The sequence below is a fragment of the Lampetra planeri genome, chromosome 34 (genome assembly GCF_965212315.1).
Source record: "Lampetra planeri chromosome 34, kcLamPlan1.2.h2, whole genome shotgun sequence".
Taxonomy (NCBI): Eukaryota; Metazoa; Chordata; class Hyperoartia; order Petromyzontiformes; family Petromyzontidae; genus Lampetra; species Lampetra planeri.
Window position 1 is genome coordinate 10295879 of NC_136140.1, and position 25170 is coordinate 10321048.

Consider the following 25170-nt stretch of genomic DNA (forward strand, 5'->3'; position numbering starts at 1 on the left):
AAAAAAGAAACTTACGACTCCGTGAAGCTTTCCCAGGTAAACAAGCAGAAAAATTATGATAATAATAATTAGCCAACCAACCACACAGAACCACAGTGGACGGACACTGGTAGTATTTTAAAAGATAAACTATTTCTTTGTAAGAATTGGGAAGCTACTCAACTTCTAAAAATAACTATAGGGTAGTTTTCTTTATTATTACATTCATTTTTTTCTTTAACTTTTTCGTCTCTATGTTTAACCCCGATGGTGCTATTTGAGACGAAGAATCCATGCAGGACTCACGCACAGCACTGCAAGCGTTCGCATCAGAGAATGGCCCACGGAAGTGGCTATTGCAGAGCTGCCTCTGAGATCCATCCAAGTGACATCTGGTCGACTAATTAGAGGGCAGCACTTTCCCACCGACACTGCCACAGATAGTCACGTGATGATCAAAGTGATATTTTTATTTCTCACGGCTAGGACAAATTAAGTGCACAATCAAATTTCATACGATTTTTTTTGTGTGTGGGTGCGCGGGTGTTTGGTGACCAGGCTGAGACCATCACCAACTCGCTGCACTTGAGAACCCAGTTTATTCACAAGCAGGTGAAACCGGCCTTCAAACCCAAAGATCTTGGCAGTACCAGCTCGATGGCCTGACCTTTCATGATTTTTTCTCCACTGCACATCTGAGCCGTGTCAGGGCCATGCCAAGCCACCTGAGACCCCGGTTAATCATAAAAACGAGAATACATTCGTCAAAAGCACAGCCTTATGAGGAACAATATATCATCGCTGACGTTCTGGGCAATGGCCATCCACCATGGCACATGAGTGTATGTATCCATTATAGAGGTTTTTGGATGAGATCGCGTAAATATATAAATGTGTCGTGAAAACCCGCCACCACCTGACACAGCCAACTAGTAAGGGTTGTCACGTAAACAGAACGTGCCAATTCGTCACTAGTACAGCACACCGGTGTGGTGGAGAGCCAAGCTACAACATTTACAAAGTGAGTACGACGTTTCACCAGTAATTACAACTAGCTTCATCAGGCGACAGCCAGATTTGTGGAGAAGTCCACCTGTTTCGTTCCTTATATAGAGGCGTAGATGTGTTGATCACCCTTCTGCGCTCTTGTACAATTTGGGGGGGGTATTACTGAGGCAATGTACATTATGCCTGATTACGCTAGTTGTAATTACTGGCGAAACGTCGTACTCAGTTTGTATTTACACGATCTAACCCAAAAACCTTTATTATGGATATTGGTCGCGAAAGCCTACGTGTTAAAGTGTATGTATGTTGAACTTCTTTTTCACCGTACGTAGCCAACTGTGCTAATCGGAGGTGAGGGGTAAGGACAACAAACTAAACACAAAAAGCAGTTCTAAAGAAATGAGTTTCAATCTAGATTATTTGCATCGTGCCAGTGGCTTCCTAATATCGGAAGAAGAGCATTCCAGACGGCCGCAGAAACGCATCTGAAAGAGCGCGATGCAGTGACCGTCTTTGTTCGATGGTTAGCTAAAGGCGCTGCAAGGATGACCGGAGTTTGCGTGCTGATGGTTTATGCTCCTTGACGAGATCAGCAAGGTATTGTGGTTTATTTGTGGTCGGCACTTTGTGTGTAATGAGTGCGAACTTATAATGTATTCGATGGGCAACCGGAATCCAATGCAGTTCGGGCAAGTGCAGGAAAATGTCTTATCAGTCAGTGTCATTGACAAATGTGTTGCGATTGTTGTCTGTGCTTGTGCACGCACCACTGCCAACAGCAGCATCGCCAAGTAATGGGTTGAACCACATGGAGCAACACCCAGGGTCTCGATGGCTCCAGTCTAGCAGTCTTGCTGACCTCAGAGCAACGTGCTCACCTCGGCCCGTCTACTTCGTGATGGAGAGGCAGTGAGTGGGGCCACACAGGGAGCAGGCGGGGACACCAGCGAGGTGTGGCGGGAGTCGGGGTGGGCCGCGCGGAGACAGCTTGTGTTCAGTACCTGGCACAAAGACACAGATCCTTCATATAGCCTGAACAGATTGTTGGGTCAAGTGCTGTTAGGGAGCACCTATGAAGGCCAGCAGGGCATACGAGGGGGTGGGTGGCCAAGACCACGCCCGGCCGTCTTTGTTTCCCCAGCGGTGATGTTTACACACCACATCAGGTACTCATTTGAGACCGAGTCGATCTCGGACCGGTTCAGATAATCGTCATTGGTGTTGTCCGTGAGCGGCAATCGAACTTGGGTCGCCAGATTCGTAATGCAGCGCCGACCGCTGCACTACTTGACACGTATCCGCACACAAAGACACACATCCCATGTGTAGCTTTCTAGACTGTTGGGGCAAGTGCTGTTAGCAAGCACCTATTTAAACACAAGCAGGCCGACACAGATGATGTAAATGGTTTGTGTGAGACGACAGCATTTAAACATGGGGGTTGCGTTGGTAGTTCATGTTGCTGTGAGATAGTACTGGTGGTTCACGTGGTTTGTGAGTGGTGGTTCACGTGGTTTGGTACCGGTAGTAGTTTGCCTTGAAGGGGCCGCCCTTGTTGAGGCCCAGGTAGCGCGCCTGCTCGTCAGACAGCTCGGTGAGGCTCGCACCGAATGACGGCAAGTGGAGGCTGGCCACGTACTCATCTACTCACCACACACACAGTGATACTCACTTACCATCACACACACAGTGATACACTCATCTACTCACCACACACACAGTGATACTTACCATCACACACACAGTGATACACTCATCTACTCACCACACACACAGTGATACACTCACCTACTCACCATCACACACACAGTGATACTCACTCACCAGTACTCACCATCACACACAGTGATACACTCACCTACTCACCATCACACACACAGTGATACACTCACCTACTCACCACACACACAGTGATACACTCACCTACTCACCATCACACACACAGTGATACTCACTCACCAGTACTCACCATCACACACAGTGATACACTCACCTACTCACCACACACACAGTGATACACTCATCTACTCACCACACACACAGTGATACACTCACCTACTCACCATCACTCACACAGTGATACACTCATCTACTCACCACACACACAGTGATACACTCACCTACTCACCATCACTCACACAGTGATACACTCATCTACTCACCACACACACAGTGATACACTCACCTACTCACCATCACACACACAGTGATACACTCACCTACTCACCATCACTCACACAGTGATACACTCACCTACTCACCACACACAGTGATACACTCACCTACTCACCATCACACACAGTGATACACTCACCTACTCACCAGTACTCACCATCACACGCACAGCGATACACTCACCAGCACTCACCACAAAGATAGACAAAGATAAAGATCCCCCGTATAGCCTTGACAGACTGTTGGGGCAAGTGCTGTTAGCGAGCACCTATTTAGGCCAGCCACGGCACACGAGGGGGTGGGTGACCAGCACCGACCGCCTTTGTCTCCCCAGTGGCGATGTTTACATATCGCACCAGGTACTCATTTGAGGGAAGCCCAAGACCGGTTCAGATAATCGTCACTGGTGTTGGCTGTGAGCGGGAATCGAACTTGGGTTGCCGGATTCACAGCGCAGCGCGCTAACCGCTACACCACCGCTCTTCTGTTGAAACGCACATACATAGAACGTACGCCTCTATGTTGACCAGTGCTGTGTGTGCCGAGGCAATTCCAAACCCTGGCATTCTCACAGGCCACTCCGGCAGTCATGGCTTTCCACTAAAGCCAAAGTGAACCTATGCCCTTGGGAGGTCACTCATTTTTTTTGTACCGCCTCCACAGTACACACATACACACAACTTCCACCAGGCCACAGCACACACACACACACACAAATACCTCCAGGCCACAGTACACACACACACAACTACCTCCAGGCCACAGTACACACACACACACACAACTACCTCCAGGCCACAGTACACACACATACACACAACTACCCCAGGCCACAGTACACACACACACAACTACCACCAGGTCACAGTACACACACACACAACTACCCCCAGGCCACAGTACACACACACACACAACTACCCCCAGGCCACAGTACACAGACACACACACACAACTACCACCAGGCCACAGTACACACACACACACAACTACCACCAGGCCACAGTACACACACAACTACCACCAGGCCACAGTACACACACACAACTACCACCAGTCCACAGTACACACACACACAACTACCACCAGGCCACAGTACACACACAACTACCACCAGGCCACAGTACACACACACAACTACCTCCAGGCCACAGTACACACACACAACTACCACCAGTCCACAGTACACACACACACAACTACCCCCAGGCAGTGGCCTACCGAGCTTCTTGGGCAGGAGGTAGACGTCGCGCTTGTAGCGGCCCTCGGGCGCGTTGTTCAGCTCAATGAGAGCCAGGGCCTGTGAGGGCAGACCCGGGGAAGGGGGGCCGGGGGTGAGGGGCGGGGGGCAACAGGGCGTGAGTTCACATACGGGGGGGGGGGGGGGTCAATGCCGGATTAAGCAAGTGCGGGGCCTGTAGCATATGCTATGAAGGGGCCGTAAATAAATAAATAAACACCTAAATATAAAAACACATACATTTTTAACTCACACAGTAATGTAATTGTATTTTTTTATTTGCTATACGGCAAGATAATATGACAAATCGCCAAACTTAAACACCCAGTCGTTCATACAAGTTGAAGGCAGTATAGTACTATAGTAATAGAGCAAGTGCATAATCACTGAACCGGAATTGTTAGCTTGAAATCATTTAGCGCGGGGCCCTTAAAAGTGCGGGGCCCGTAGCTACTACTTATGTGGCTACTTTTGCAACTAGGATCATCCGGCACTGGGGGGGTCCTGTCTGAACAGACGACGTGAGATGGGGATGCGAGGTGAAGTGAGCGAGATGGGGGGTACAGGCAGAGGCATTGGCGTTCTTGCCACTTCTTGACCATTATTATTTGTCAGTTTGTTTTACGTCGCTGAGTTTATTTTCTCTGAAAAGGCCGTACAACGCATAACAAACGACGCGATGCCCCGATCCACAAACACACGAAGGAGACGTCACGGCGATACGCTCCGCTGAGCGTGACGCGCTTGTCTGGCTTGACCAGCTGAATGTGAAATCGTAAGTTGTTGCTCGGCATCAATGTCAGTAGCCATACGACATGAAGAAGGCTGCGAATTCAAATCGTGCTCCGGGCGTGGAAGTCATGGGATGTAGACGTTTCCTTTTGGAACTCTTGCGGTGTTCCACCTTGCTGCAGAGAATGACCCCTGAAGGTGAGGTCACAGAGAGCTTAGTGGAAAAGAGCACTCGATAGTGTGATATCCACACTCGGGGTGAAACTTTCATATTCCCTGCAAACAGTGCTGGTCGTATGGAAATCAAAGAGAACGTTTGAATAACCCAAACAATGATAATGGATATCCATTTATTTCGTGACTGCAAGGATTCAAACTCTTTGTTTTTTTCGGTAAAGTCACGTAGGTAAAAAAATAAATGGAAACGTGAAATTTAGTTGCTTTCATTTATTTAATTTTTTACTTACGTGACTTTACCGAAAAAACCAAAGAGAATGGATATCCATTGTAATTTATCTGACTACATTAACCCCGCCCCTCTGATCTTCGCACCTGATTGACTCACAAGTGGATACAACATCACATTTACCCCCCCCCCCACCCTCTATTTAAGACCGAAACAGGATGAGGATTTATCCACAACTCTGGTTGTCGCCTGATGAAGCTGGTTGTAATTAACGACGAAACGTCGTACTCGATTTGGAAATGTTGTGGGTTTACTCTCCAACACAGCGGTGTGCTGTACTAGTGACTAATTGGCATGTTTTGTTTACGTGACAAACCTTACTAATTGGCTGTGTCGGGTGGTGGCGGGTTTAACGACACATTTATATTTATGCGATCTAACCCAAAACAAAACCGTCTGTTATGAATGATATTTGTCGCGAAAGCCTCAGTGTTAAACTGAACGTTTAGATTCTCAATACCGGCTGACAGTGGCTTTTGGTGCAGTGCAATGCGACAAGCTCAGACCACCCAGCTCACTACACTTGAGAACCCAGTATTTTTTTTCTTCCCAAAGGCGGTCGAAAACCCAGATTCAAACCCAGGAACCTCCGGTGCTGCCGGCACCCTGAGCTCATCGGCCACGTAGCCGGGAATCTCACCTGCGTGGTGGCGGTGACGGACAGCACGCATGTCGGCACGCCAGCACAGCTCAGGTTCAGCAGCCGGCCCTGCCCATGACACACAAAGACAAAGATCCCCGATTGTTGTCTTATCAAACTGTTGGGGCAAGGGCGGTTAGCGAGCACCGATGAAAGCCAGCATGACACACGAGGGAGTGGGTGGCCACCTTTGTCTCCCCAGTGCTGTTGTTTACAAGGCACTCCAGGTACTCATGCAAGTAGAGGAGCCCCGGGATTGGGTTAAGATATTCACCACCATTCATCGAACTCAGGTCGCAGGGTTTGTAACACAGTGCACTAATCATTGCACTGACACTCCACTATACACACGCATGCACACTCGTATACAGGTGACAATACGCATGGGTCGTGGAAATAATTAGACCCTACTTCACCACGCTGGTCAAGCCAGTGCCCATCGAGCTGCATTGACTTCCAGTTACCGAACGAATACATTATAAGGACGCACTCACTACACACAAAGTGCCGACCACAAATAAACCAGAATGCCTTGCTGATCTCGTCAAGGAGCATAAACCATCAGCACGCGAACTCCGGTAATCCTTGCAGCGCCTTTAGCTAACCATCGAACAAAGACGGTCACTGCATCGCGCGCTTTCAGATGCGCTTCTGCGGCCGTCTGGAACGCTCTTCCTTCCGATGTTAGGAAGCCATTGGAGCTATGCACTATTAAATCATCTCGATTGAAAACTTATTTTTATAGAACTACTTTTTGTGTGTTTAGTTTGTCCTTACATAAAAGGGCGTAGGGCAGAGGTGTGGGAGAGAGACAACAATGGCCTTGTCGGGTCCACCCTCTGCCCATAACGTAGTGCGCCAGTGACCGACAGCGCCTGTTTTATGCACAGTGGTCAACCCATCCAAGCACTAACTAGGCTCCACCCTGCTTTGCTTCCCATGGCTTAATGAGACCCGGTGATTTCGGCATTTTCAGGATAACCTCAGCCGAGCACTCGGACCGGTGCTGGCACTGACCTCGGCCAGCAGGGTAATGCGTTTGCCATCCGGCCAGATGATGTGGTCGACCTGGGGGCGAACTCGCTCCCACGTGAGCTCAGTGGTGTGCAGGCTGGCCTGGAAGGGGGTCGCACGGGACACGCACACAAAGACATTCAGAACCACGTGACCCACACTCGCCCCGAAATACGACCCACACCACAGCAGATATCCCGTGCACGGCCGTGTGTCTGTGTGTGTGAGAGTGGGGAGTGGTAGTGCAGCGGTTTGATTCACCGCTTACGTCCGACACCAGTGATGATTATTTGAACCGGTCGACCGAGTCGAGGCCCAGGACAGGGCCTCCCCTAGGTCGACTCAGCCTCAAATGAGCACTTGGTGCAGTGTATAAACATCTCCACTAGGGAGACAAAGGCGGCCGGGCGTGGTGCTGGTTACCCACCACCTCGTGTGCCGTGTCAGCCTTCGTAGGTGCTCGCTAAGAGCACTTGTGCCAACAGTCTGCACAGGCGACACGGGGGATCTTTGCCTTTGCTCATGCACCCACGTGACGGATCCCTACCACGTCGATCTCGGTGTTGGAGTGTCCCATGTTGCACACGATCGCTCCTCCCTTGAGCCGCTCCATGTGCTCACGCCGCACCACGTGCTTGTTCCCTGCGCAGCGGCACCATCGACACCATCAGAGAGCACCACCGCTCAACCATGACCGCCACCAGTGCCATCATTCGACACTCACCACCACCACCTCCACCGATCGACACTTACTGCCATCGCCACCGCCATCATCACCACCATTGCTCAACACTCACTGTGATCACCATCATCGCCACCGATGGACACTTACTCCCACCACCACCACATGTCACCCACTGCCACCATCACCACAAATCAACACTCACCGCCACCGCCGTCATTATCATCATCACCACCGCCACCACCCACGCACACCGCAGGCACTTACCGGTGCAGGTGATGATGATGTCCACCAGACTCACCACCTCGCCCAGCTTCACCACTCGGAAACCGTCCATGCTGCATGCGCACGAGACCACGCATGCACCAGCGTGTAGCACAAGCGAGGGCGACGCTCCACCCCGGCTCCCCATGCGCTCGCCCAAACATTAGGATTCCCTCTAGCCACGGGTGAGTGGGTGGGCGGCTTAGAGGTCAGAGCACTGAGCTGGGACGGCTGAGATGCTGTGTTAGGATGTGGGTCTACAGTGCAATGTAATATGGACGAGGAAGCCACTGGAGCTATGCACTGCTTTTTGTGTTTCATTTGTCCTTCCCCCCCCATTTTCGATTCGCAAGGTTGGCACGAAAGAAAGTTCAACGTGCAGTACATGCATTGCCACCTTGTAGTATAATATTAAAGACACATTCATGAAACGGTTACTTGAGGAAGTACAAGGTGTGTGTTTATTGATGTATCTTTAACAAATGGGACAGTGCTAGGCAGAGAAGAGGAAATTGTTGAGCCTAAACGTGGACAGAAGGGAGCCAACAGCATGGACAAATAGGGGGTGCCCACCCCTTCCTGGCTCCTGCCCCTCGCCGACCCCCTTTGTCTTCCCAATGCAATGACACCTCATTGCTTTTCAGCCCCCCAGCTACGACCAGGGCCCTATCCCAGCTCATCCTGATCAATCCCTCTTCATTTACTGCCTTCAAAATTGCACCACCTACTTACAAACACATTCCTGCGGAGGGAGCTGGTCGGAACGTTGGGTTGCTCGGTCAATGGCCAGGGTCAACGGCGGCGTAGTGTATTCCGCAAATATGACCGACTGTGAGGGCGGGCATAAGCTGGCGTGAGTAGGTTAAACGTTGAGTTTTATAAGGGCACCACAGGGTGACCAGCCCCTCCCCACCCAGCCCCACCCCTCCCACCCCCCACCCAGCCCCACCCTCCCCACCCAGCCCCTCCCCACCCTCCCCTCTCCACCCAGCCCCACCCCTCCCATTTTTGGATGCACGACGGACGGACGGACACAATAATCCCCTGTGGGTTGTGGTAACCAGGAGGTTCCTACCAGTATAACTTAATTCTTAATTTACAATCGTTATCACCCTATGTGCAATTTTATAATCGCTTTAAAGCGACTTGGTAGAAGGCGCTTTATGCATTTTGATAGGCTAATAAGAATTCCATTGTGACGTCAGAGTTTTACAAGGTATATAAGCTGAAAAGACGTTTTTACTAAGTGCGGACTTTTTTCCCCATCGACCAGGGGTTTTGGGTTTTCAAGTGCAGAGTGCGGATGCTGGGGTCACCGATGACTGCGCACAACACCCCATGGGGTGGGTTTAAAATTTAATGTTGCTGAATTCCATTTCTGCGACTTCAAAACAAAAATACAATAATTGGTTTTATCGCCATTTGATAAACATGTCGACAGCAGGGCACGTGGGAGAGTGCAGTGGCCCCCTGGTGTGGACAAGGGGTCACTTGAAGGCATCTCAGAGGTAGTTCTGCGATATCACGAGCTATTTTAAACGGCAATCGCTACCTAAATTAAAGAATGTATTCACGTTCATTGAAACTAACACAGCATTACTAAAAGATTACTAAACATTTAGTGTAACTAATAAACTAGGACAAACCTGTATCACCATGTAAGCAAATATACCTTCATGTTAACAAACCTAAAATAATATCACAGAACATAATTTATTCAAATACATGAACCTTTAAGTATAACTTCCTACCACTTCCTGCTCTCTTGTGTGCGCGGATTGATGACATCACATCACCTAATTAAGGCCCAAGGCTGGAGTACATTTTCACAATTCTGGCGACTGCCTGATGATGCTTGTTGTAACTACCAGTGAAACGTCGAATGACTAAAGAGTTAAGCATAGTGGATCGCTCTGTCTAACATTACCAGTGTACCAGTGCGCTGAAGCAGAAAACACACGGGTTAATACATTTGCTCGCCCAAAAATCGATTGTGACTCAAAACGGGGAAAACGATTCCCTGTGCGCTCACCACGCCTGCAGAGCACAGATGGGGTCGACCTCGGTGACGTACACGATGGAGCAGAGGCCCTTGAGCGCAGCGCAGCAGCCCTTGCCGACCTGTGGCCCCCACACACAAGCCACGTTGGGCACGGCAACGCCACGGCCGTCGTATATGCATCGCACCACGTATCTGCGCGAGAGCTTCGATGAACCGTAACGGAAACAATGACACGTGCGTTTATATCTGTGACTCGTCGGAAGTGGAAGGGTGGCTGGAGGGGTCAAAGGGCTGAGCCTACACCGCTGAGATCCTGGGTTCGATGCAGGCAGTCGCCTGTGATTGGACCAGGTTCTCAAGTGTAGAGAGCTGATGATCTTAGCTCGGTAACCAATGAGTAAACCGTTGCATAAAATGTGGTACTGCGCTTAATTTGTCATTCCTCTCATATGCAGACCAAGTGGGAAAGTGTTTTGCTGTCCTGTGTGTGGACCAGACGTCACTCTAGGGGTTCTCTGAGGGTTCTCAGCGGTAGCTCTGTGATATCCGCTTCCATGGGCCATTCTCAAAGACAATAGGTTTCACTGCTCTGCGAAAGATGCGAATGGAGTCTTCGCCTCATGACAACACACCGAAAACACGATCATAAAAATGAGGAATTCCCCAATAAAATTTTGGGCCGGCAGAATTGACGTTGGTGCGATAAATACCAACGGATGCACGGGGCGATGCCTAGCGAGTGCCTACCCATTCACTGGAGTGGCACTAGGCAAGTAATGATGCATGGATTCATTGAGTAAAGCTGATTCTTAAGCTTAGTACATATAGACACGTGTGTGTGCGAATCGATTTATACAATGTATGCGAATCGCATGCTGCTGTTACGTTTAGACCAACGGAGAGAACAAAACGGTTGCAAACGAGACAAGGGAATGAGAATACGGCTAGAAAACAAGAATCGTTTCATCGCTGGAATCGCCGCCATGGATAGCTACAACTCGCGAACTCGCCGTGGAGGCCGATATGGTGTAAAGCAGCGTTCTTCCTTGCAAGGCCACTGGTGGCCCCTGATGGCCTTTAGTGTGGCCCCTAACGTGACAATACACAAAATGTGAAAACACCCCCCATCATCATCATCGTGCTGCTGTCAAACCCACAATGGTTTAACATGTGTGGCGGTTCCTCACACTGATGATGTCTTATCGGTGAAAGTGCCCCCCCCCCCCCCCTCTGAAAATGAGTGAAGAGCACCGGTGTAGACTGTCACGTGGCTAACTGGCACCTACCTCTCCGTAGCCACAAATGACAGCCTGCATCCCGCCCAGCATCACGTCGCACGAGCGCTTCAGCCTGCGAGCGCAGGGTTGGAGGGGGGCGAGGGGTGAGCGAGCGAGCCGATACGGAAACGCAGGACATCCACGCTGGGCAGGGTTTCGCGGACTCACACGGATCGGTCACAGCACCGTCGCTTTCTTTTATATTTTTAAAAATGTATTTTCATCCCTTCCCTCGTTTTATTCACCAATCGCATTCTTGGCATCGCTTCGCCACCAGATTAAGGATCCGTTCGGACCTCTCTCAGAGCATTGCGACACCCCCTCCCCCCACCTCCATGTTAGAGAATGGCTCGCGGAAGCAGATGACACAGAACTACCTCTGAGATCCCTTCAAGTGCCGGCTCTGGGAGGACGTACCCGTCGAGCACGGTCTCGCGGCAGGTGTAGAGCGTGTCGAACTTGTGCTTGGTGACGGAGTCGTTGACGTTGATGGCCGGGATGGTCAGCTTGCCGGACTTCGACAGCTGATACAGCCTGCGCACAGCACGGCGCACAGCACAGCGCACAGCGCGGCACACAGCACGTCACCGCTGCGCCGCGTCGTGGTGCCTGGAGCCGTCCAATTCCTAAAGAAGCTCCCAGCACGCGAAACGTCGGACATCACGCTGAACAACGCGTCTCAGCACAACCCGAGATCGCATCGGAGAGCAAATGAAGGACGCGCGTCCCCCCACCTCTCCCGCTCGGCCCCCCACCTCTCCCGGTCGGCCCCCCACCTCTCCCGCTCACCCCCACCTCTCCCGCGCGGCCCCCCACCTGTGCACGCCGGTCACGCTCTCCTCCACGACGCCCTTGAGCTGGCGGAACACGTTGGGGTACTTGCGGTACATCCAGTGCGTCAGGTCCCCCCCGTCGTCCAGGATCTGGGGTCGGAGTCAAGCACAGGAGGTTCTCGGGGCACAGGGCGGCGCAGGCGGACGTGGGGCGCAGCGGTGGCGAGACCTTAACCACCCCCACATCTCTCCGATTAGCACGGTTGGCGACGTACGGTGCGAAAGAAGTTCAACATACATGCAGGTTGTGGGTTCGATCCCGACGCTGACGCCTCTATATTTGAAGTCTTCCACATTCTCCCCGTGATCGTGTAGATTTTTTCCCCTCCACATTTAGAATCTGCATGCTTTTAGAGTATTTGGCTGCTATAAATGTCCACATAAGCCACTTTGGTTGAGCTATCATATGTGGCCCGGTCGCTTCTGAAAATAGCTATATATAGCGCATTGGTCCTTCCCTCGTAAAATAAAAAAAATAGTTTATAGTTTTAGAGTTTACAGGTGGACGCCACACGCCCACCCTCCCAACCGACTGCTGTGCGTGCGCGGTGGGTGAAGCTACTGCCGAGGCAGGCATCGAGTCATCAATTCATTAAATAACATTGATCCTTATACACTTCGCATCTGTCCACAGGAGTGTCCTTTGTTTAACAAGGGGATGAAACACAGGCCCATTGAGACGCGTGGCACGTTTTCGGGCCACCCACCCGGACAGACCCGGCTTAAATGGAGCCATTGTTATAATGATGTTGTTTATGATGAACCGGCTATGCTCCTGCTTATTACATAGAGGTGATCATTTCCTCTGGACAATGAAGCTCAACTGTTGTATAATCACCTCAAAGTGATTTTGCCATTCAATTGCTTTGCCTTAGAGTTGGTGAATTGCAGATACATCCACTCACCCACTCACCCAGTCACCCATCCACTCACTAACCCAGTAACCCTTAAACCCACTCACTCGCCCATCACCTTCACACACATATATTTGTGGCAGTGTGAAGTAATATGGTTCATGCTTTCGTCACAGCCCTACACAGGAGAGAGTATTTAGTTACATTAATTAGTTGGTGACAAGACTGCATTGGCAGTGGTGCACGGGCACAATTAACAACAATATATTTCCATTCATAAATAACACAATGTGGCCTTAAAAAGAAAACGAATATAATAGTTGACGTTTCGGGCAACGGCCCTTGCTGATCTTGTCAAGGAGCATAAACCATCACGCAAACTCCGGTCATCCTCACAGCGGCTTTTGGCTAGCCATCGAAGAAAGACGGTGCTCACCGCGTCGCGTGGCGCTTTCAGATGTGCTGCTTCCGCGGCCGTCTGGAACGCCTCTTCCTTTGGATATTAGGAAGCCACTGGAGCTATACACTTGTAAATATAAATTGAAAACGAATTTCTTTAGAACTGCTTCTTGTGTTTAGTTTGTTGTTCTTCACCCGCACCTCCGATTAGCACGGTTGGCAACGTACGGTGCGAAAGAAGTTCAACATGCACACATACAGGCAGAGTGCAGTACGAGAGTGTGTTTACAAAGAGAGAGAGGGGTGCAGAGAAAAGTCACCATGTTCGGTTTCCATCCGTCCGAGTACACGCAGCGCCCGATGCACCACCAGAAGTCCTCCTCTGACTCGCCCTTCCAGGCGAACACCGAGCACCCTGCAGACGAGCGGCGGGCACGGCGACTCCTCTACTTACGAACATTCGACTTACGAATTTTCAGAGATGCGAACAAACCTGGTCCGTATGTCGAGTTGCCTGTTCGGACCGAGAGTCGTGAGTTCAACCACCACGCAATAGATGGCGGTGGTTGTTCGGTGTCGTTACCCTTCATTTCCAACATTTCTGCCTGGGCCGCCGCCATGGTCTGTTGTCGTTGTGTTGTCGCTGTGTGGTTCACTACAACGTTCTCTGTGATTTCCACGAACATTATCAACCCCCATCATGTCTCAGAAGCGTGGCATCTACATCTGCAGAACGTGAAGAACCAGTGGCACCGACACCTACAGGAGATTATACAACTTGTAAAGCCATTCCCCGTGTTTAGTGTACACGCCGTACAACACGTTTGGAATCGACAGGAGTAACGTTGGACTTACGAACAAATCGACTTACGGACGGACCTCTAGAACCTACGCCGTTCGTAAGTAGAGGCGTCCCTGTATGTTGAACTTCTTTCGCACCACACGTAGCCAACCATTGCAGCCAGGACTCAATTTCTCACTCAATAGTTTTCACCGTCGCTGGCATGCCGGAGATGGCACGTGACCAGTAGCCACAGGTGTGGTGAGAAGTTATTACTGGGCCTTGCGTGTAGCCGACGATGCTACAATGGTAATTACTTTGAGTGATAAATTTATGTGGATGACATACAATACGAGAGGGGGTGGTGTGGACAGGAAACGTGGCAGGTCAATCTTTGTCTCCCCAGCGCTGATGTTAACACGCTGCATTACGTTAATCACTCACCACTGATGTTGGCCATGGCTAGGAATAGAACTCGGGGTTTGTAATAATGCGGTCTGGCAAAAACATGATGCCACCCCACCTCCTCGTGCAGTCAGACGGTAACTTCATGGTGTGTTATGAGCAATGCCATTGGGGGGAGGCTGACTTGAGACAGCTGATTTCCCACATGGCGAGCTCACATCCACGGAGACTATGGATGGGGGCGAGGGGCTTGGTGACCCTTCCACCTCGAATTTAAGGACCAAAAATCCAGGGAAATATAGCGCAAGTCACAACACACACACACAGATGCACCCGGACACACACACAGACACGCGTGCGCACACAAGGATTCCCCGTGTAATCGTTGGTGGGATTGCACAAATGTTGCTAAACATTTGGGGTGCCACGATGGCGAGATGTTAACTACCTCGCCTGGTATGCAGGAGGTGTGAGTTCGATCCCTTCCCTGGCGCCTGCTGTATATTGGCAGTTTGCGTGTCTCTCTCCCCGTGGATGTGTGGGTTTTTCTCCGGGGCCTTCGTTTTCTCCCTCCACCTTTAGAAACGCGCGTTTAGAGTGTTTGGCTGCTATACATTTCCACGTGATAAGCCACTTCGTTGAGCTGTCATTTGTGGCCAGGTCGCTTTTGAAAAAGAGCTACGTAGCTCAGTGGGCCTTACCTGGTAAATAAAACTATTTTAACTCCCTTTCCCGTGAGTGTGTCGATGAGGAGCCCTATACCGTGGCTCGCCAGAAGGCAGGCGCAGCAAAAAATGTGAACTCCACCTGTGCCGTCTGTAAGGCATAGAGCGTTTCACCCCCCATGCAAGGATTTCCTCCGGGTCCTCTGGTTTCCGCCCCCATGTAAGCACTCATTAATTGGCCGATAACACCTCAATATATCTAGAGGACCGCAGAACTTGGGCAATTATTGTTGGCGCCGCCTCACCGCGTGGTTGCTGCTGCCTTCCTGCTCGTCTGTGGTTCCTCCTCGCGCCTGAGTCGTTCTCTCTCTCTACGAGAGCTACGAGCGAGCGGTGTGTGGGTGTGGCAGTAGTGGCGCGTTATAAGTGGGCATTATTATTCTTCTTTTTGTTGAAACACATGGACACACGCGCACGTGCGTACCGGCCTCAGCCAGTGCAGCGGCCACGTCGTTGTGCGTGGAGTAGATGTTGCACGCCGCCCAGCGACACTCGGCTCCGAGGTCGCACAGCGTCTCAATCAGCACCTGTACACGCACGCCCACCTCGTTACTGCCAGCCCCCCCCCCCCCCCCCACAGATCCCCCCCAGCCCTCCGCCCACCTCCACCCCCTCTTCATTACAAGCTGCCCCCACACCTATGCTCCTCGTCGCCGTCGTTAGCTTCTAATGTTCCATCCACTCCCAGGTTAAGTGCATGTGGTGGGGAGCCGGTGGTGCAGTGGTTAGCGGGGCACCGCGGTGGCGAGATGTTAACTACCTCGCCTGGTATGCAGGAGGTCGTGGGTTTGATCCCGACCCTGATGCTTGCTACTGTATATTTGGAGTCTACATGTCTCTCTCCCACCGTGGTCGCGTGGATTTTTTAATCCGGGACCGCTGGTTTTTTCCTCCACTTTTAGAATCAGCGTCATGCGTTTAAAGTATTTGGCTGCTAAACATTTCCACATAATGATAAGCCACTTCGTTGAGCTATCATTTTTAGACAGGCTGCTTCTTACCTGGTAAAATAAAAATAGTTTCATAAATAGCGCACCACGTTGCGATTCCCGCTCACGACACATCAGTGACGAATACCTGAATTGGTCCCCCGGGTCCTCCCCTAGGTCGACTCGGCCTCAAATGACTACCTGGTTCAGTGTGTAAGCATCAGCACTGGGGGGAGACAAAGGCGACCGGGCCGGGCGGGGAGGGGGGAGCGCTTTTAAGGGCTCGTACCGCGGTGTGCGCCGTGACGTGCGTGCAGCCCACGATGCGCGCCCCGGCGAGAGGCCGGTCCCGCTCCGCTCTCTTCCTCAGCGCCATGAGCGCCGGCATGTCTGCGGGGACAGAGGGCAGTGGGACGTGACCTTGGGAGCCACGGCCTACAGCTCGACCCGCGCCGTTGTGCTGCCACTGCATCCCCACGTGTCTGGAACTCCTTTTCTCCTCCGTATTGAAATTTTTTTATTTGTAAAAAAAAATTAAGTGATTTGGCGAAACTTTGCACTCCCAGCGTGTTTTTGTGTTGTTTATTGTTGTAACGTTCTGACCCGCCCCTAACTGGACATATGTGAAAAAGAGCTTTATAGATCATCGGATTCCTCCTGCAGTATGAATATTCCGATTCTGATCCATGAAAGATGGATACACTCCCACAGGTCAATCCGCACCTTGACACCGGCCTATCCCACCAGGACCTAGGCAGTGCCGCGGACCCCACGCATGCGATGTACTGTATGTTGAACTTCTTTCGCACCGTACATAGCCAACCGTGGTAATCGGAGGTGCGGGCGTCGTGTGCACGGGGTGGACCCACCCTGCTGCGCGATGCTGATTTCTCGTCGTCCCAGCTCTGCGCGACTCGCATCCTTCACACAGTAATCATCGTCCCCCGCCGTCTCCCGGGGCGACACCCCCTCCTCATCCGAGCTATCTGCAGCCACACACACACGTGAACACACACACACGTGAACACACACACACGTGAACACACACACACACACACGTGAACACACACACACACGTGAACACACACACGTGAACACACACACGTGAACACACACACGTGAACCCAAACACACACACACACGTGAACACACACACACGTGAACAAACACACACGTGAAAAAACACACACACGTGAACACACACACACGTGAACACACACGTGAACACACACACACACGTGAACACACACACGTGAACACACACGTGAACACACACACGTGAACACACACGTGAACACACACACACGTGAACACACACACACGTGAACACACACACACACGTGAACCCAAACACACACACACACGTGAACACACACACACACACCCCGTGTAGCCTACTTAGACCATGCTGTTAGAGAGCGCCGAAGAAGGCCGCCACGGTCCGTCAAGGGATGGTGTGGCCACCACCACCACAGGCGGCCGCATGTTTCTCTCCAAAATGTTGATGTTTTCAAACTTCACCTGGCACTCATTTAAGGCCGAGTCGAACTAGGGGAAGCCCAGGAATGGTTCAGATTTAATTCGCCACTCACGTTGATCGTGGTATTATAATCGAAAGCAGGTCTCCATGTTTGATAGCGCAGTGTGCTAACCGCTATGCCACCACTCCCCCAACATGCACACGCGGTTACACAGCCATGTGTGAACACACGCGTGAACGTACGGGGGGACACGCAGATCTCCTGCCCGGTCATCCTCGCAGTGTGCACTTTCAGATGCGCTTTTGCGGCCGTCTGGAACGCTCTTTCCTTCCGATACTAGGAAGCCACTGGAGCTATGCACTTTTAAATCAATATTGAAAACGAATTTCTTTCGAACCGCTTTTTGTGTTTTAGTTTCTCGCCCGTTTCCCCACACCTCCGATTTGCGCGGTTGGCTACATACGGTCTTAATGAGGTTCAACATATGGTACGTACATACAGCCGGTGGCCAGGTTTCACGAGTGAGCGGCAGCAGAGATGTGGCAAACCGACGTGGTGGCTAACGAGGTGCCAGGGAAGAGGCTGACAGCTGAGCCCACGATCGGGCCTCATTGCTTCGCACTGCCACGGCCACAGTGGGTGATGGTCGTGGACCGCGTGAGAACGTCCGGCGAATGCTGCGGACAGCTGAGCCACACGCGGAGAGTCAAGGACGCTCCACAGTGCCACCGTGATGAACAATTTCGAACAGTGGCCTCGACAGGAGAACCAGTGGCTCAAAAGGTTGCGAGTTCAAATCCTGTGCTGGGGGCTGACTCGGCCTTTCATCCCGCCGGGGTTGATAACAATGGGTATCACTTTGTGGCGGGGGGGGGGAGTCAACGGTGCTTGTCCCATGGATAGTCGTACCCCCACCATAGGAATGTGGAATTTCCACCACTGGCTCAGGGCTGTAAAAAAGAGAGATGAGCCCCGCAAGAAATCTCTTTGACTTTTTTTTGCGAATATCCGTCCACTGTTCATTCATTCCCTGGAACCATCTCTGAGCTTAACTAAGACACTTAATATCGCACTCCTAAGACGTCGCTATTCCTCCATACGGCACTCCTCGCTCCTGAGTGCTCTCGCACGGACACTGCGTTCTCCCCACACAGCTGAGCAAGGGACCCGTGAAGGGTGAACTTTACCACAACGCGACAACAGCATTACCACTGCACTCCACCGCGCGCACACAGCGCACACATTCCAACGCAGTTAACCAGGGTCATTCACGCGTCTCAGCCATCATTAAATCCATGTCGCTTGCGCTATTAAGCGTTATTACTGCTGCATTTGGAGGGAGGGAGGGAGGGGGCGGGCGGGCGACCTCGTGACCTTCACGGAACAGCAGTGGTGATGGCCCGGGCACTCAGCTCACTGCCCCTCCCGCACCCACCTACCCGCGTCTAATGGGTCCGCGTGCATTTTATGGAGCGGGAATCAAGAAGTTGTGGCTGTTAATTGCTACTCAAGCCGCAGGCAGCGACGATAAGAATGCTGCCACTAATCACATGGGCCCCCTCCTTAAACCGGTCTGGATTAAACCAGATGTTAAGCTCCTTGGCTGGTGTCGTAGAAAACAAGCGGTCCCCCCCTCCACCCGGGCCACGGAGAATACAGATAAGAGGGCCTCGGTTAGTTTCCCAATGCCCCAGACCACACACACACTCTCTCTCTCGGGTCCCATGGACAGATGTTCATTCTTTCATCCATGATACTTCACCCACCTACGAATGTCGTGCCCTACATTGACAATTAGTCCGTTTGGCTGTGGCCACTCTAAATCTGGTGAATTTACCATCAAGAATTTTAACTCTCATGTTGAATCTTAGCTACAGCTACATTTTCAACTGTGACTTTGATTTAACAACTGTGAATATGCGAGCGTATTTTATCACTTGTTTATATACGCTAACGATTGCGGTGTCATTTATTTAAGCATTGACAATTTTCGTGCCTTGTTTAATTTATGTATGATTGTTTAATATATCAGACCATGTAACTTTCTCTGTCATCCATAAGAGGTTTGTTTGTGTTAGATCGCGTAAATATATAAATGTGTCGTTAAACCCGCCACCACCCGACACAACCAACTAGTAAGGGTTGTCACGCAAACAGAACGTGCCAATTCGTCACTAGTACAGCACTAACCGGTGTGGTGGAGGAGCCAAGCGACAACATTTACAATCTGAGTTCGACGTTTAGCAGCACTGGCACGACATTCGTAGGTGGGTGAAGCCCCGTGAAGGCTATTCCGGGGGGGGTCTTCGTCTCGTGTCCCTGCTGCGCCTCTCTTCGCGCGCAACACATCTCTGTGGGGCGCACGTCGTCATTCTCGTCATCAATGTCGTCATCGTCATCATCAACGTCATCGTCGTCGTCATCATCGTCGTCGTCATCAATGTCGTCATCGTCGTCGTTATCGTCGTCGTCGTCATCGACGTCGGCGTCTGTGCGAGCGCATGCACCCGGCGTCGTGGCGTCGTCGTGTCGCGCGCGTGCTGCTGATGAGCGCTAACCTAGGGCGAAGCTGTCGTACGAGCCCGTGCGCGACCGCGAGCGAGGCCGTCGGATGCTGCGTTCGAAGCGAGCCTGGTGATCCTCCTGTGGGGGTTCCTGTGTCGATGACAAGAGCAAAACAAGCGGGACGTGCGGCTCCTCTGTCACCACCTCGTGTGTGCCGTGCCGGCCTTCTTAGGTGCTTGCTAACAGCACTTGCCCCAATAGTGTGTCCAGGCTATACGGGGGACCTTTGTGACAGGCTATGCAGGTGGTACCTGTTATACCACGAACTTCACACGTTCATTCTTCCAGCCACGTCGAGCACCTTGACAAACGCTGTTTCGTCTCATCCGCACTCTTGTTCAACCCCCCCTCCAAACACCGAAGATCACACAAACAGCACACGAACTCACTCACCCACGCTCACCAGACTCGTCCGCTCACTCAATCACTTCACCTCACTCACTCAACCCTCACTCACTCAGCCCTCACTCATTCCTTCCCCTCTGTGTCCGCCCCTCGCTCCGCCTCACCTGGGAATTCCTTCCCTATCAGCTCTGTTTTCCCTCCAAGCACAATAACAACCTGGCTCTAATTAAAGATGCGCGTTGGACTATTTTACCTCTTAAGACTTCGACAGTGTAATTGTGTGGCTGGCCGCTTTGCCCAGCAACTGCGTTAAAATAAAATCGTAGACAACCCCCAACACAAATATCCCCCGTGTAGCCTTAACAGACTGTCGGGGCAAGTGCTGTTCGCTAGCACCTATGAAGGGGAGGGGGGGTCAACACCACGCCCAGCCGTCTTTGTCTTCCCAGTGGCGATGTTTACACACCGCGCTAGGTACTAATTTCAGGCTGAATAGACCTAGGGGAGGACCATGACCGGTTCAGCAGGAATCGAACTCAGGTCGCCAGGTTCGCAGCGCCGCTAACCGCTACACTACCACGCCACAACACACACAGACACCCAACACACACACACACCCCAACACACAACCGTCATTCACCACGAAGTGGCGGTGACATCACCACGGCGCTTGTGCCAGGCTATGTGCATGTTGAGGCCACGTGAACGCCCGCTGGCAGGTCACGGGGCAGACCGAGGTGTCGACTGACAGACGACTGAGATGACTGGCTGATGCACCACCTGTGCCCCCTACTGTGCCAACTTGCTGTGCTTTAGCCACCCGGCGCCCCGCTCGTTGTTGTGAGCGTCGCTCCTCTGCCCTACGTTGTTGTTGGAGGGCGACTGCCTCCAACTGCCCAGTAGCCTCCTTCACGAGCCTCCTCCACAGAGGCCGATCTTGACACCGCTGGTACCAGTCATCGGCAAGTCCACTCAGCTCCACGTCCTCCTGCACAACATCACTCCATCTCTTCTCTAGCCCGTGCCGCGCCCGTTTAGCCCCCACACAGACACCCAACACACACACGCGAGTGATTCCCGACCACACGGCTATGCAGGCGAAATGCTGTCGTGCCACAGGACGCAATTTGAAAGCGCACGTGTGGAGAGCGGTGGCGCAGCGGTTAGCGCGTTGCGCTCTGGACCCCCGCTCACGGCCAACACCTGTGATACTGCTTATCTGAACCGGTCCTGGGCCACCACAGCCTAAAATGAGTACCTGGTACAGTGGTGTGCAAACATTGCCACTGTGGTCCTGTCCACCCACCCCCTCGTGTGACATGCCGGCCTTCAAAGGTGCTCGCTAACAGCACTTGCCCCAATAGTATGTTTAGGCTATTCGGGGGATCTTTGTCTTTGTGACAGTGTTTGCCGGTGGTACCTGTTTGAGAGATGTGTGGTTGCCCTGGCTGGAGAGGTTCTTGCTGATGGACGTCATCGTAGAAGTCACTCCTCACGATACCGCAGGTCTCCAGGCCGTGCCAGAACCACTCGCACTCACCCCCACCGACCCTCAACCCCACCGACCCTCACCGTGCCACTGTGACTCGCACACCCCTATCACTTGCTCACCGAGTAACTTTTTGCTCGCTCTGGCTCAACGAACTCCGTGTCGCACTCCGACTGCGAGTCGTTCGCTCGCTGTGCTCTCCCTGGCTCACCGGCTTAAATATAGCCACCGGCTCACTATGGCTCACTGACCTTGGTTTACTATTCTGATTTCTGGCTCGTCTATGCTGTCTCACCGATCTGTGAGTCTAGGGCTCACTACAACCGTGATTGTGTGGCTCACAAAGTTCAATGCTTGTCACTGGCTTGAACAAGCTAGGGGTCACTGGCTCACCGGGGTTTCGCTCTGGCTCAACAAACTATCACTGGCAGACTCTGGTTCACGAAGTTCAATGTTGCTTTCTGGCTCACTGGGCAGGGAGTCACTGCGATTCACCGTGGCTCGCTGACCTCTGCTTACTGTTCTTAGCTCTGGTTCACTAAATATTATGATGCACACTCTGGCTCACTGAGATGCATCATTCTGGCTCACTGTGGCTCACTGCGCTCACCACAGCCCCACTACCCATGCCCTCGGGGGTCACTGAGTGGCGCCTGGCTGCCGTCCGCTGGGGTTTTGTGATCTCCAGAGGGCGTGTCCAAAATCCTTTACGGACAAGGATGTAATGTTTAAACCAGTTATTACAACATTAGGTCTGTGTCATGAAAAGAGATTAAACCACTCAGGACAGAGTCAATAGCTGCTGCACTCTGTAGGACCAGAGCTGACTGGTTTTCGGTGTGCGTACATGCACGCGTGCCAGCGAGCACCCTTTCGCGTGAGTCTGTAAGAATTAGTACAAAGTGTGTGAATGTTCCTTTGGGGCACTCGGGAGGCGAGTCGACACTTGGGCGGCGAGTCGACACTTGGGCGGCGAGTCGACACTTGGGCAAGGTGAAGCAAATTCACCTCCACGCAACGCGAAATTAACGCCTTGCACACACGTACACACGCTTTCCTAGGCGCTCAGTCAAGAGAAGCCGCGTACGCCAATCTCATTACACACAGCATTGGTGTTTCTTTGTATGTATGTTGAACTTATTTCACCGACATGACGTGATGAAGACATTTCCATTCTGAACCCTTGCAATGAATGTGCAGTTGCACTACTCGGGAATTCCCCAAGAAGAATAAATTATAGAACTATACTCTTTGGTTCTTTCGGTAAAGTCACGTAGGTGAAAATAAAATAAAAAATAACTTTTGTATTTTTATTTTTATATTTCTTTTATTTTCACCTACGTGACTTTACCGAAAGAACCAAAGAGTATGGATCCTTGCTGTCACGAAAACTTCAAATCTAGAATCATAGAACTACTTCATAAGTCACTTGAATATGCCTCTTGATATTAACACTGGGAGTAAAAATGTGTAATGCTCTGCCAAAGAGTGTTCACCAACTGCCCAGGGTATTGAAACATCGCTGCAAGGGAGGGTGGCCGCTGGTCGAGACTAACGAGAGAGCGGCAGCCAAAGGAGAGAACGCGTCCTCCACAGTAGCGGAGCAAAGAATTTGGTTCATGTGCAGGGGCTAGGATTCTTGCCTTGCGAAACTCTTGAGAGATGGAGTTGGATCTAGATCTGAATTTTTGTGACTGCAATGATCCATACTCTTTAAAGAACCAAAGAGATGGAGTTGGCTTCAGGAAGCCTTCATCTAGCAGTGGATAATGAATAAAAATGATTATTCATCACATATCGAACTAAAATGATTAATTCCCAAAACTGGAATTTTCCCAAATGAAGTTAAAACCAAATAAAACACAAGTCTTTTACTTAGTTATTTGTGCAGTCATTGGTGACTATACAGAGACCAGCAGGGCATTGCTTTGGTTTAAATACAAGACAAAGGCTATTCTCCTTTCTCAAACAACCTTTCAGGAACAAAATAATGAGAAACACTTCAATTACATCGGCCCCTTTAGTTTTCCTCACACCAGCACCGCGCTCCTCTTTATGTAACGACGCAACAAACCACACCACGGGCGTGCTCTCTGGAAACGGCGCAAGATTTATTGATGGCGGGTTGGCAGTGAACCCTGCTGGCCGATTCACAGGTAAAATCTGTCGCTAACGGCGACAAGGATGTTACATAAAACGTCTTGCGTGGGCCACGACCAGGGGGGGCGTGTCTCAGGGCAGGCCCGGCATCTCCTCGTCAAACTTGGATCGATAGGCGGCCCGCTTGGCTGGGAACAGCAGCTGCCAGTGGAAAAAAACACAAAGACAAAGATCCCCCATACAGCCTGAACAGACTTTTGGGCCAAGTGCTGTTAGAGAGCACCTATGAAAGCTGGCACGGTACACGAGGGGGTGGGTGGCCAGCACCACGCCCGACCGCCTTTGTCTCCCTAGTGGAGATATTTACACATCGCACCAGGTACTAATTTAAGGCTGAGTCGACCGAGGGGAGGCCCAGGACCAGTTCAGATAATCTTCACTGGTGTTGGCCGTGAGCGGGAATCGAACTCAGGTCGCTGGGTTTGTAGCGCAGCGCGCTAACCATTGCACTTGCACTACTTGCCACATCTTTAAAGGATTTGTGAGCAGACACAATACAGCGTGGTTAAACCCAGGATGGATCGTAGACAGGCCAGCCTGAATGTTTCTAACCCATGCAGATATTCCGAGAAGACCCGCAGCTTCGTGTGGAGCAACAAAGTAGCTTTTACACAGCTTTAAGCAGCCAATGAAAAGATAATGCTGCCCAACTGATTCGGAGCGAGACATCTGCTATCAAACCAGTGCTGGCAATTAGCACATTGCCCAAGTATGGAAACTTCTCC

At 51.4% G+C, this 25170-nt stretch overlaps 2 protein-coding genes across 4 annotated transcripts in view; both read right to left on the reverse strand.

The window, feature by feature from the left end:
* Positions 1-423: 423 nt before the first annotated feature.
* Positions 424-22949, reverse strand: LOC144730132 (S-adenosylhomocysteine hydrolase-like protein 1). Of its 3 annotated transcripts, XR_013587791.1 has the most exons (18): positions 22217-22949; positions 20445-20541; positions 17275-17391; positions 16695-16795; positions 15901-16003; positions 13886-13980; positions 12296-12402; positions 11897-12013; positions 11489-11552; positions 10233-10321; positions 8204-8274; positions 7802-7896; positions 7258-7356; positions 6241-6309; positions 4384-4462; positions 2510-2630; positions 1866-1988; positions 424-704 (listed from the first exon to the last, which is right to left on the reverse strand). XR_013587791.1 is itself a non-coding variant. In XM_078610713.1 (17 exons), exons 1-17 carry the CDS (start codon positions 22271-22273, stop codon positions 1982-1984), a joined length of 1488 nt encoding a protein of 495 aa, XP_078466839.1. In that variant the 5' UTR covers positions 22274-22949; the 3' UTR covers positions 424-1981. The 3 variants fall into 3 exon arrangements, 2 of the variants coding, with proteins under 2 accessions (XP_078466839.1, XP_078466838.1); XM_078610713.1 differs by having other exon boundaries at positions 424-1988; XM_078610712.1 differs by lacking the exons at positions 424-704; positions 1866-1988 and having other exon boundaries at positions 1995-2630.
* A 1428-nt stretch (positions 22950-24377) lies between these two features.
* The window catches only part of HDAC6 (histone deacetylase 6), a 33704-nt gene continuing 32911 nt past the window's right edge, over positions 24378-25170 (reverse strand). Inside the window, exon 29 of the mRNA XM_078610714.1 lies at positions 24378-24586. Within this exon, the coding sequence (XP_078466840.1) occupies positions 24518-24586 (69 nt within the window). The 3' untranslated portion in view covers positions 24378-24517. The remainder of the gene's footprint in view (positions 24587-25170) is intronic.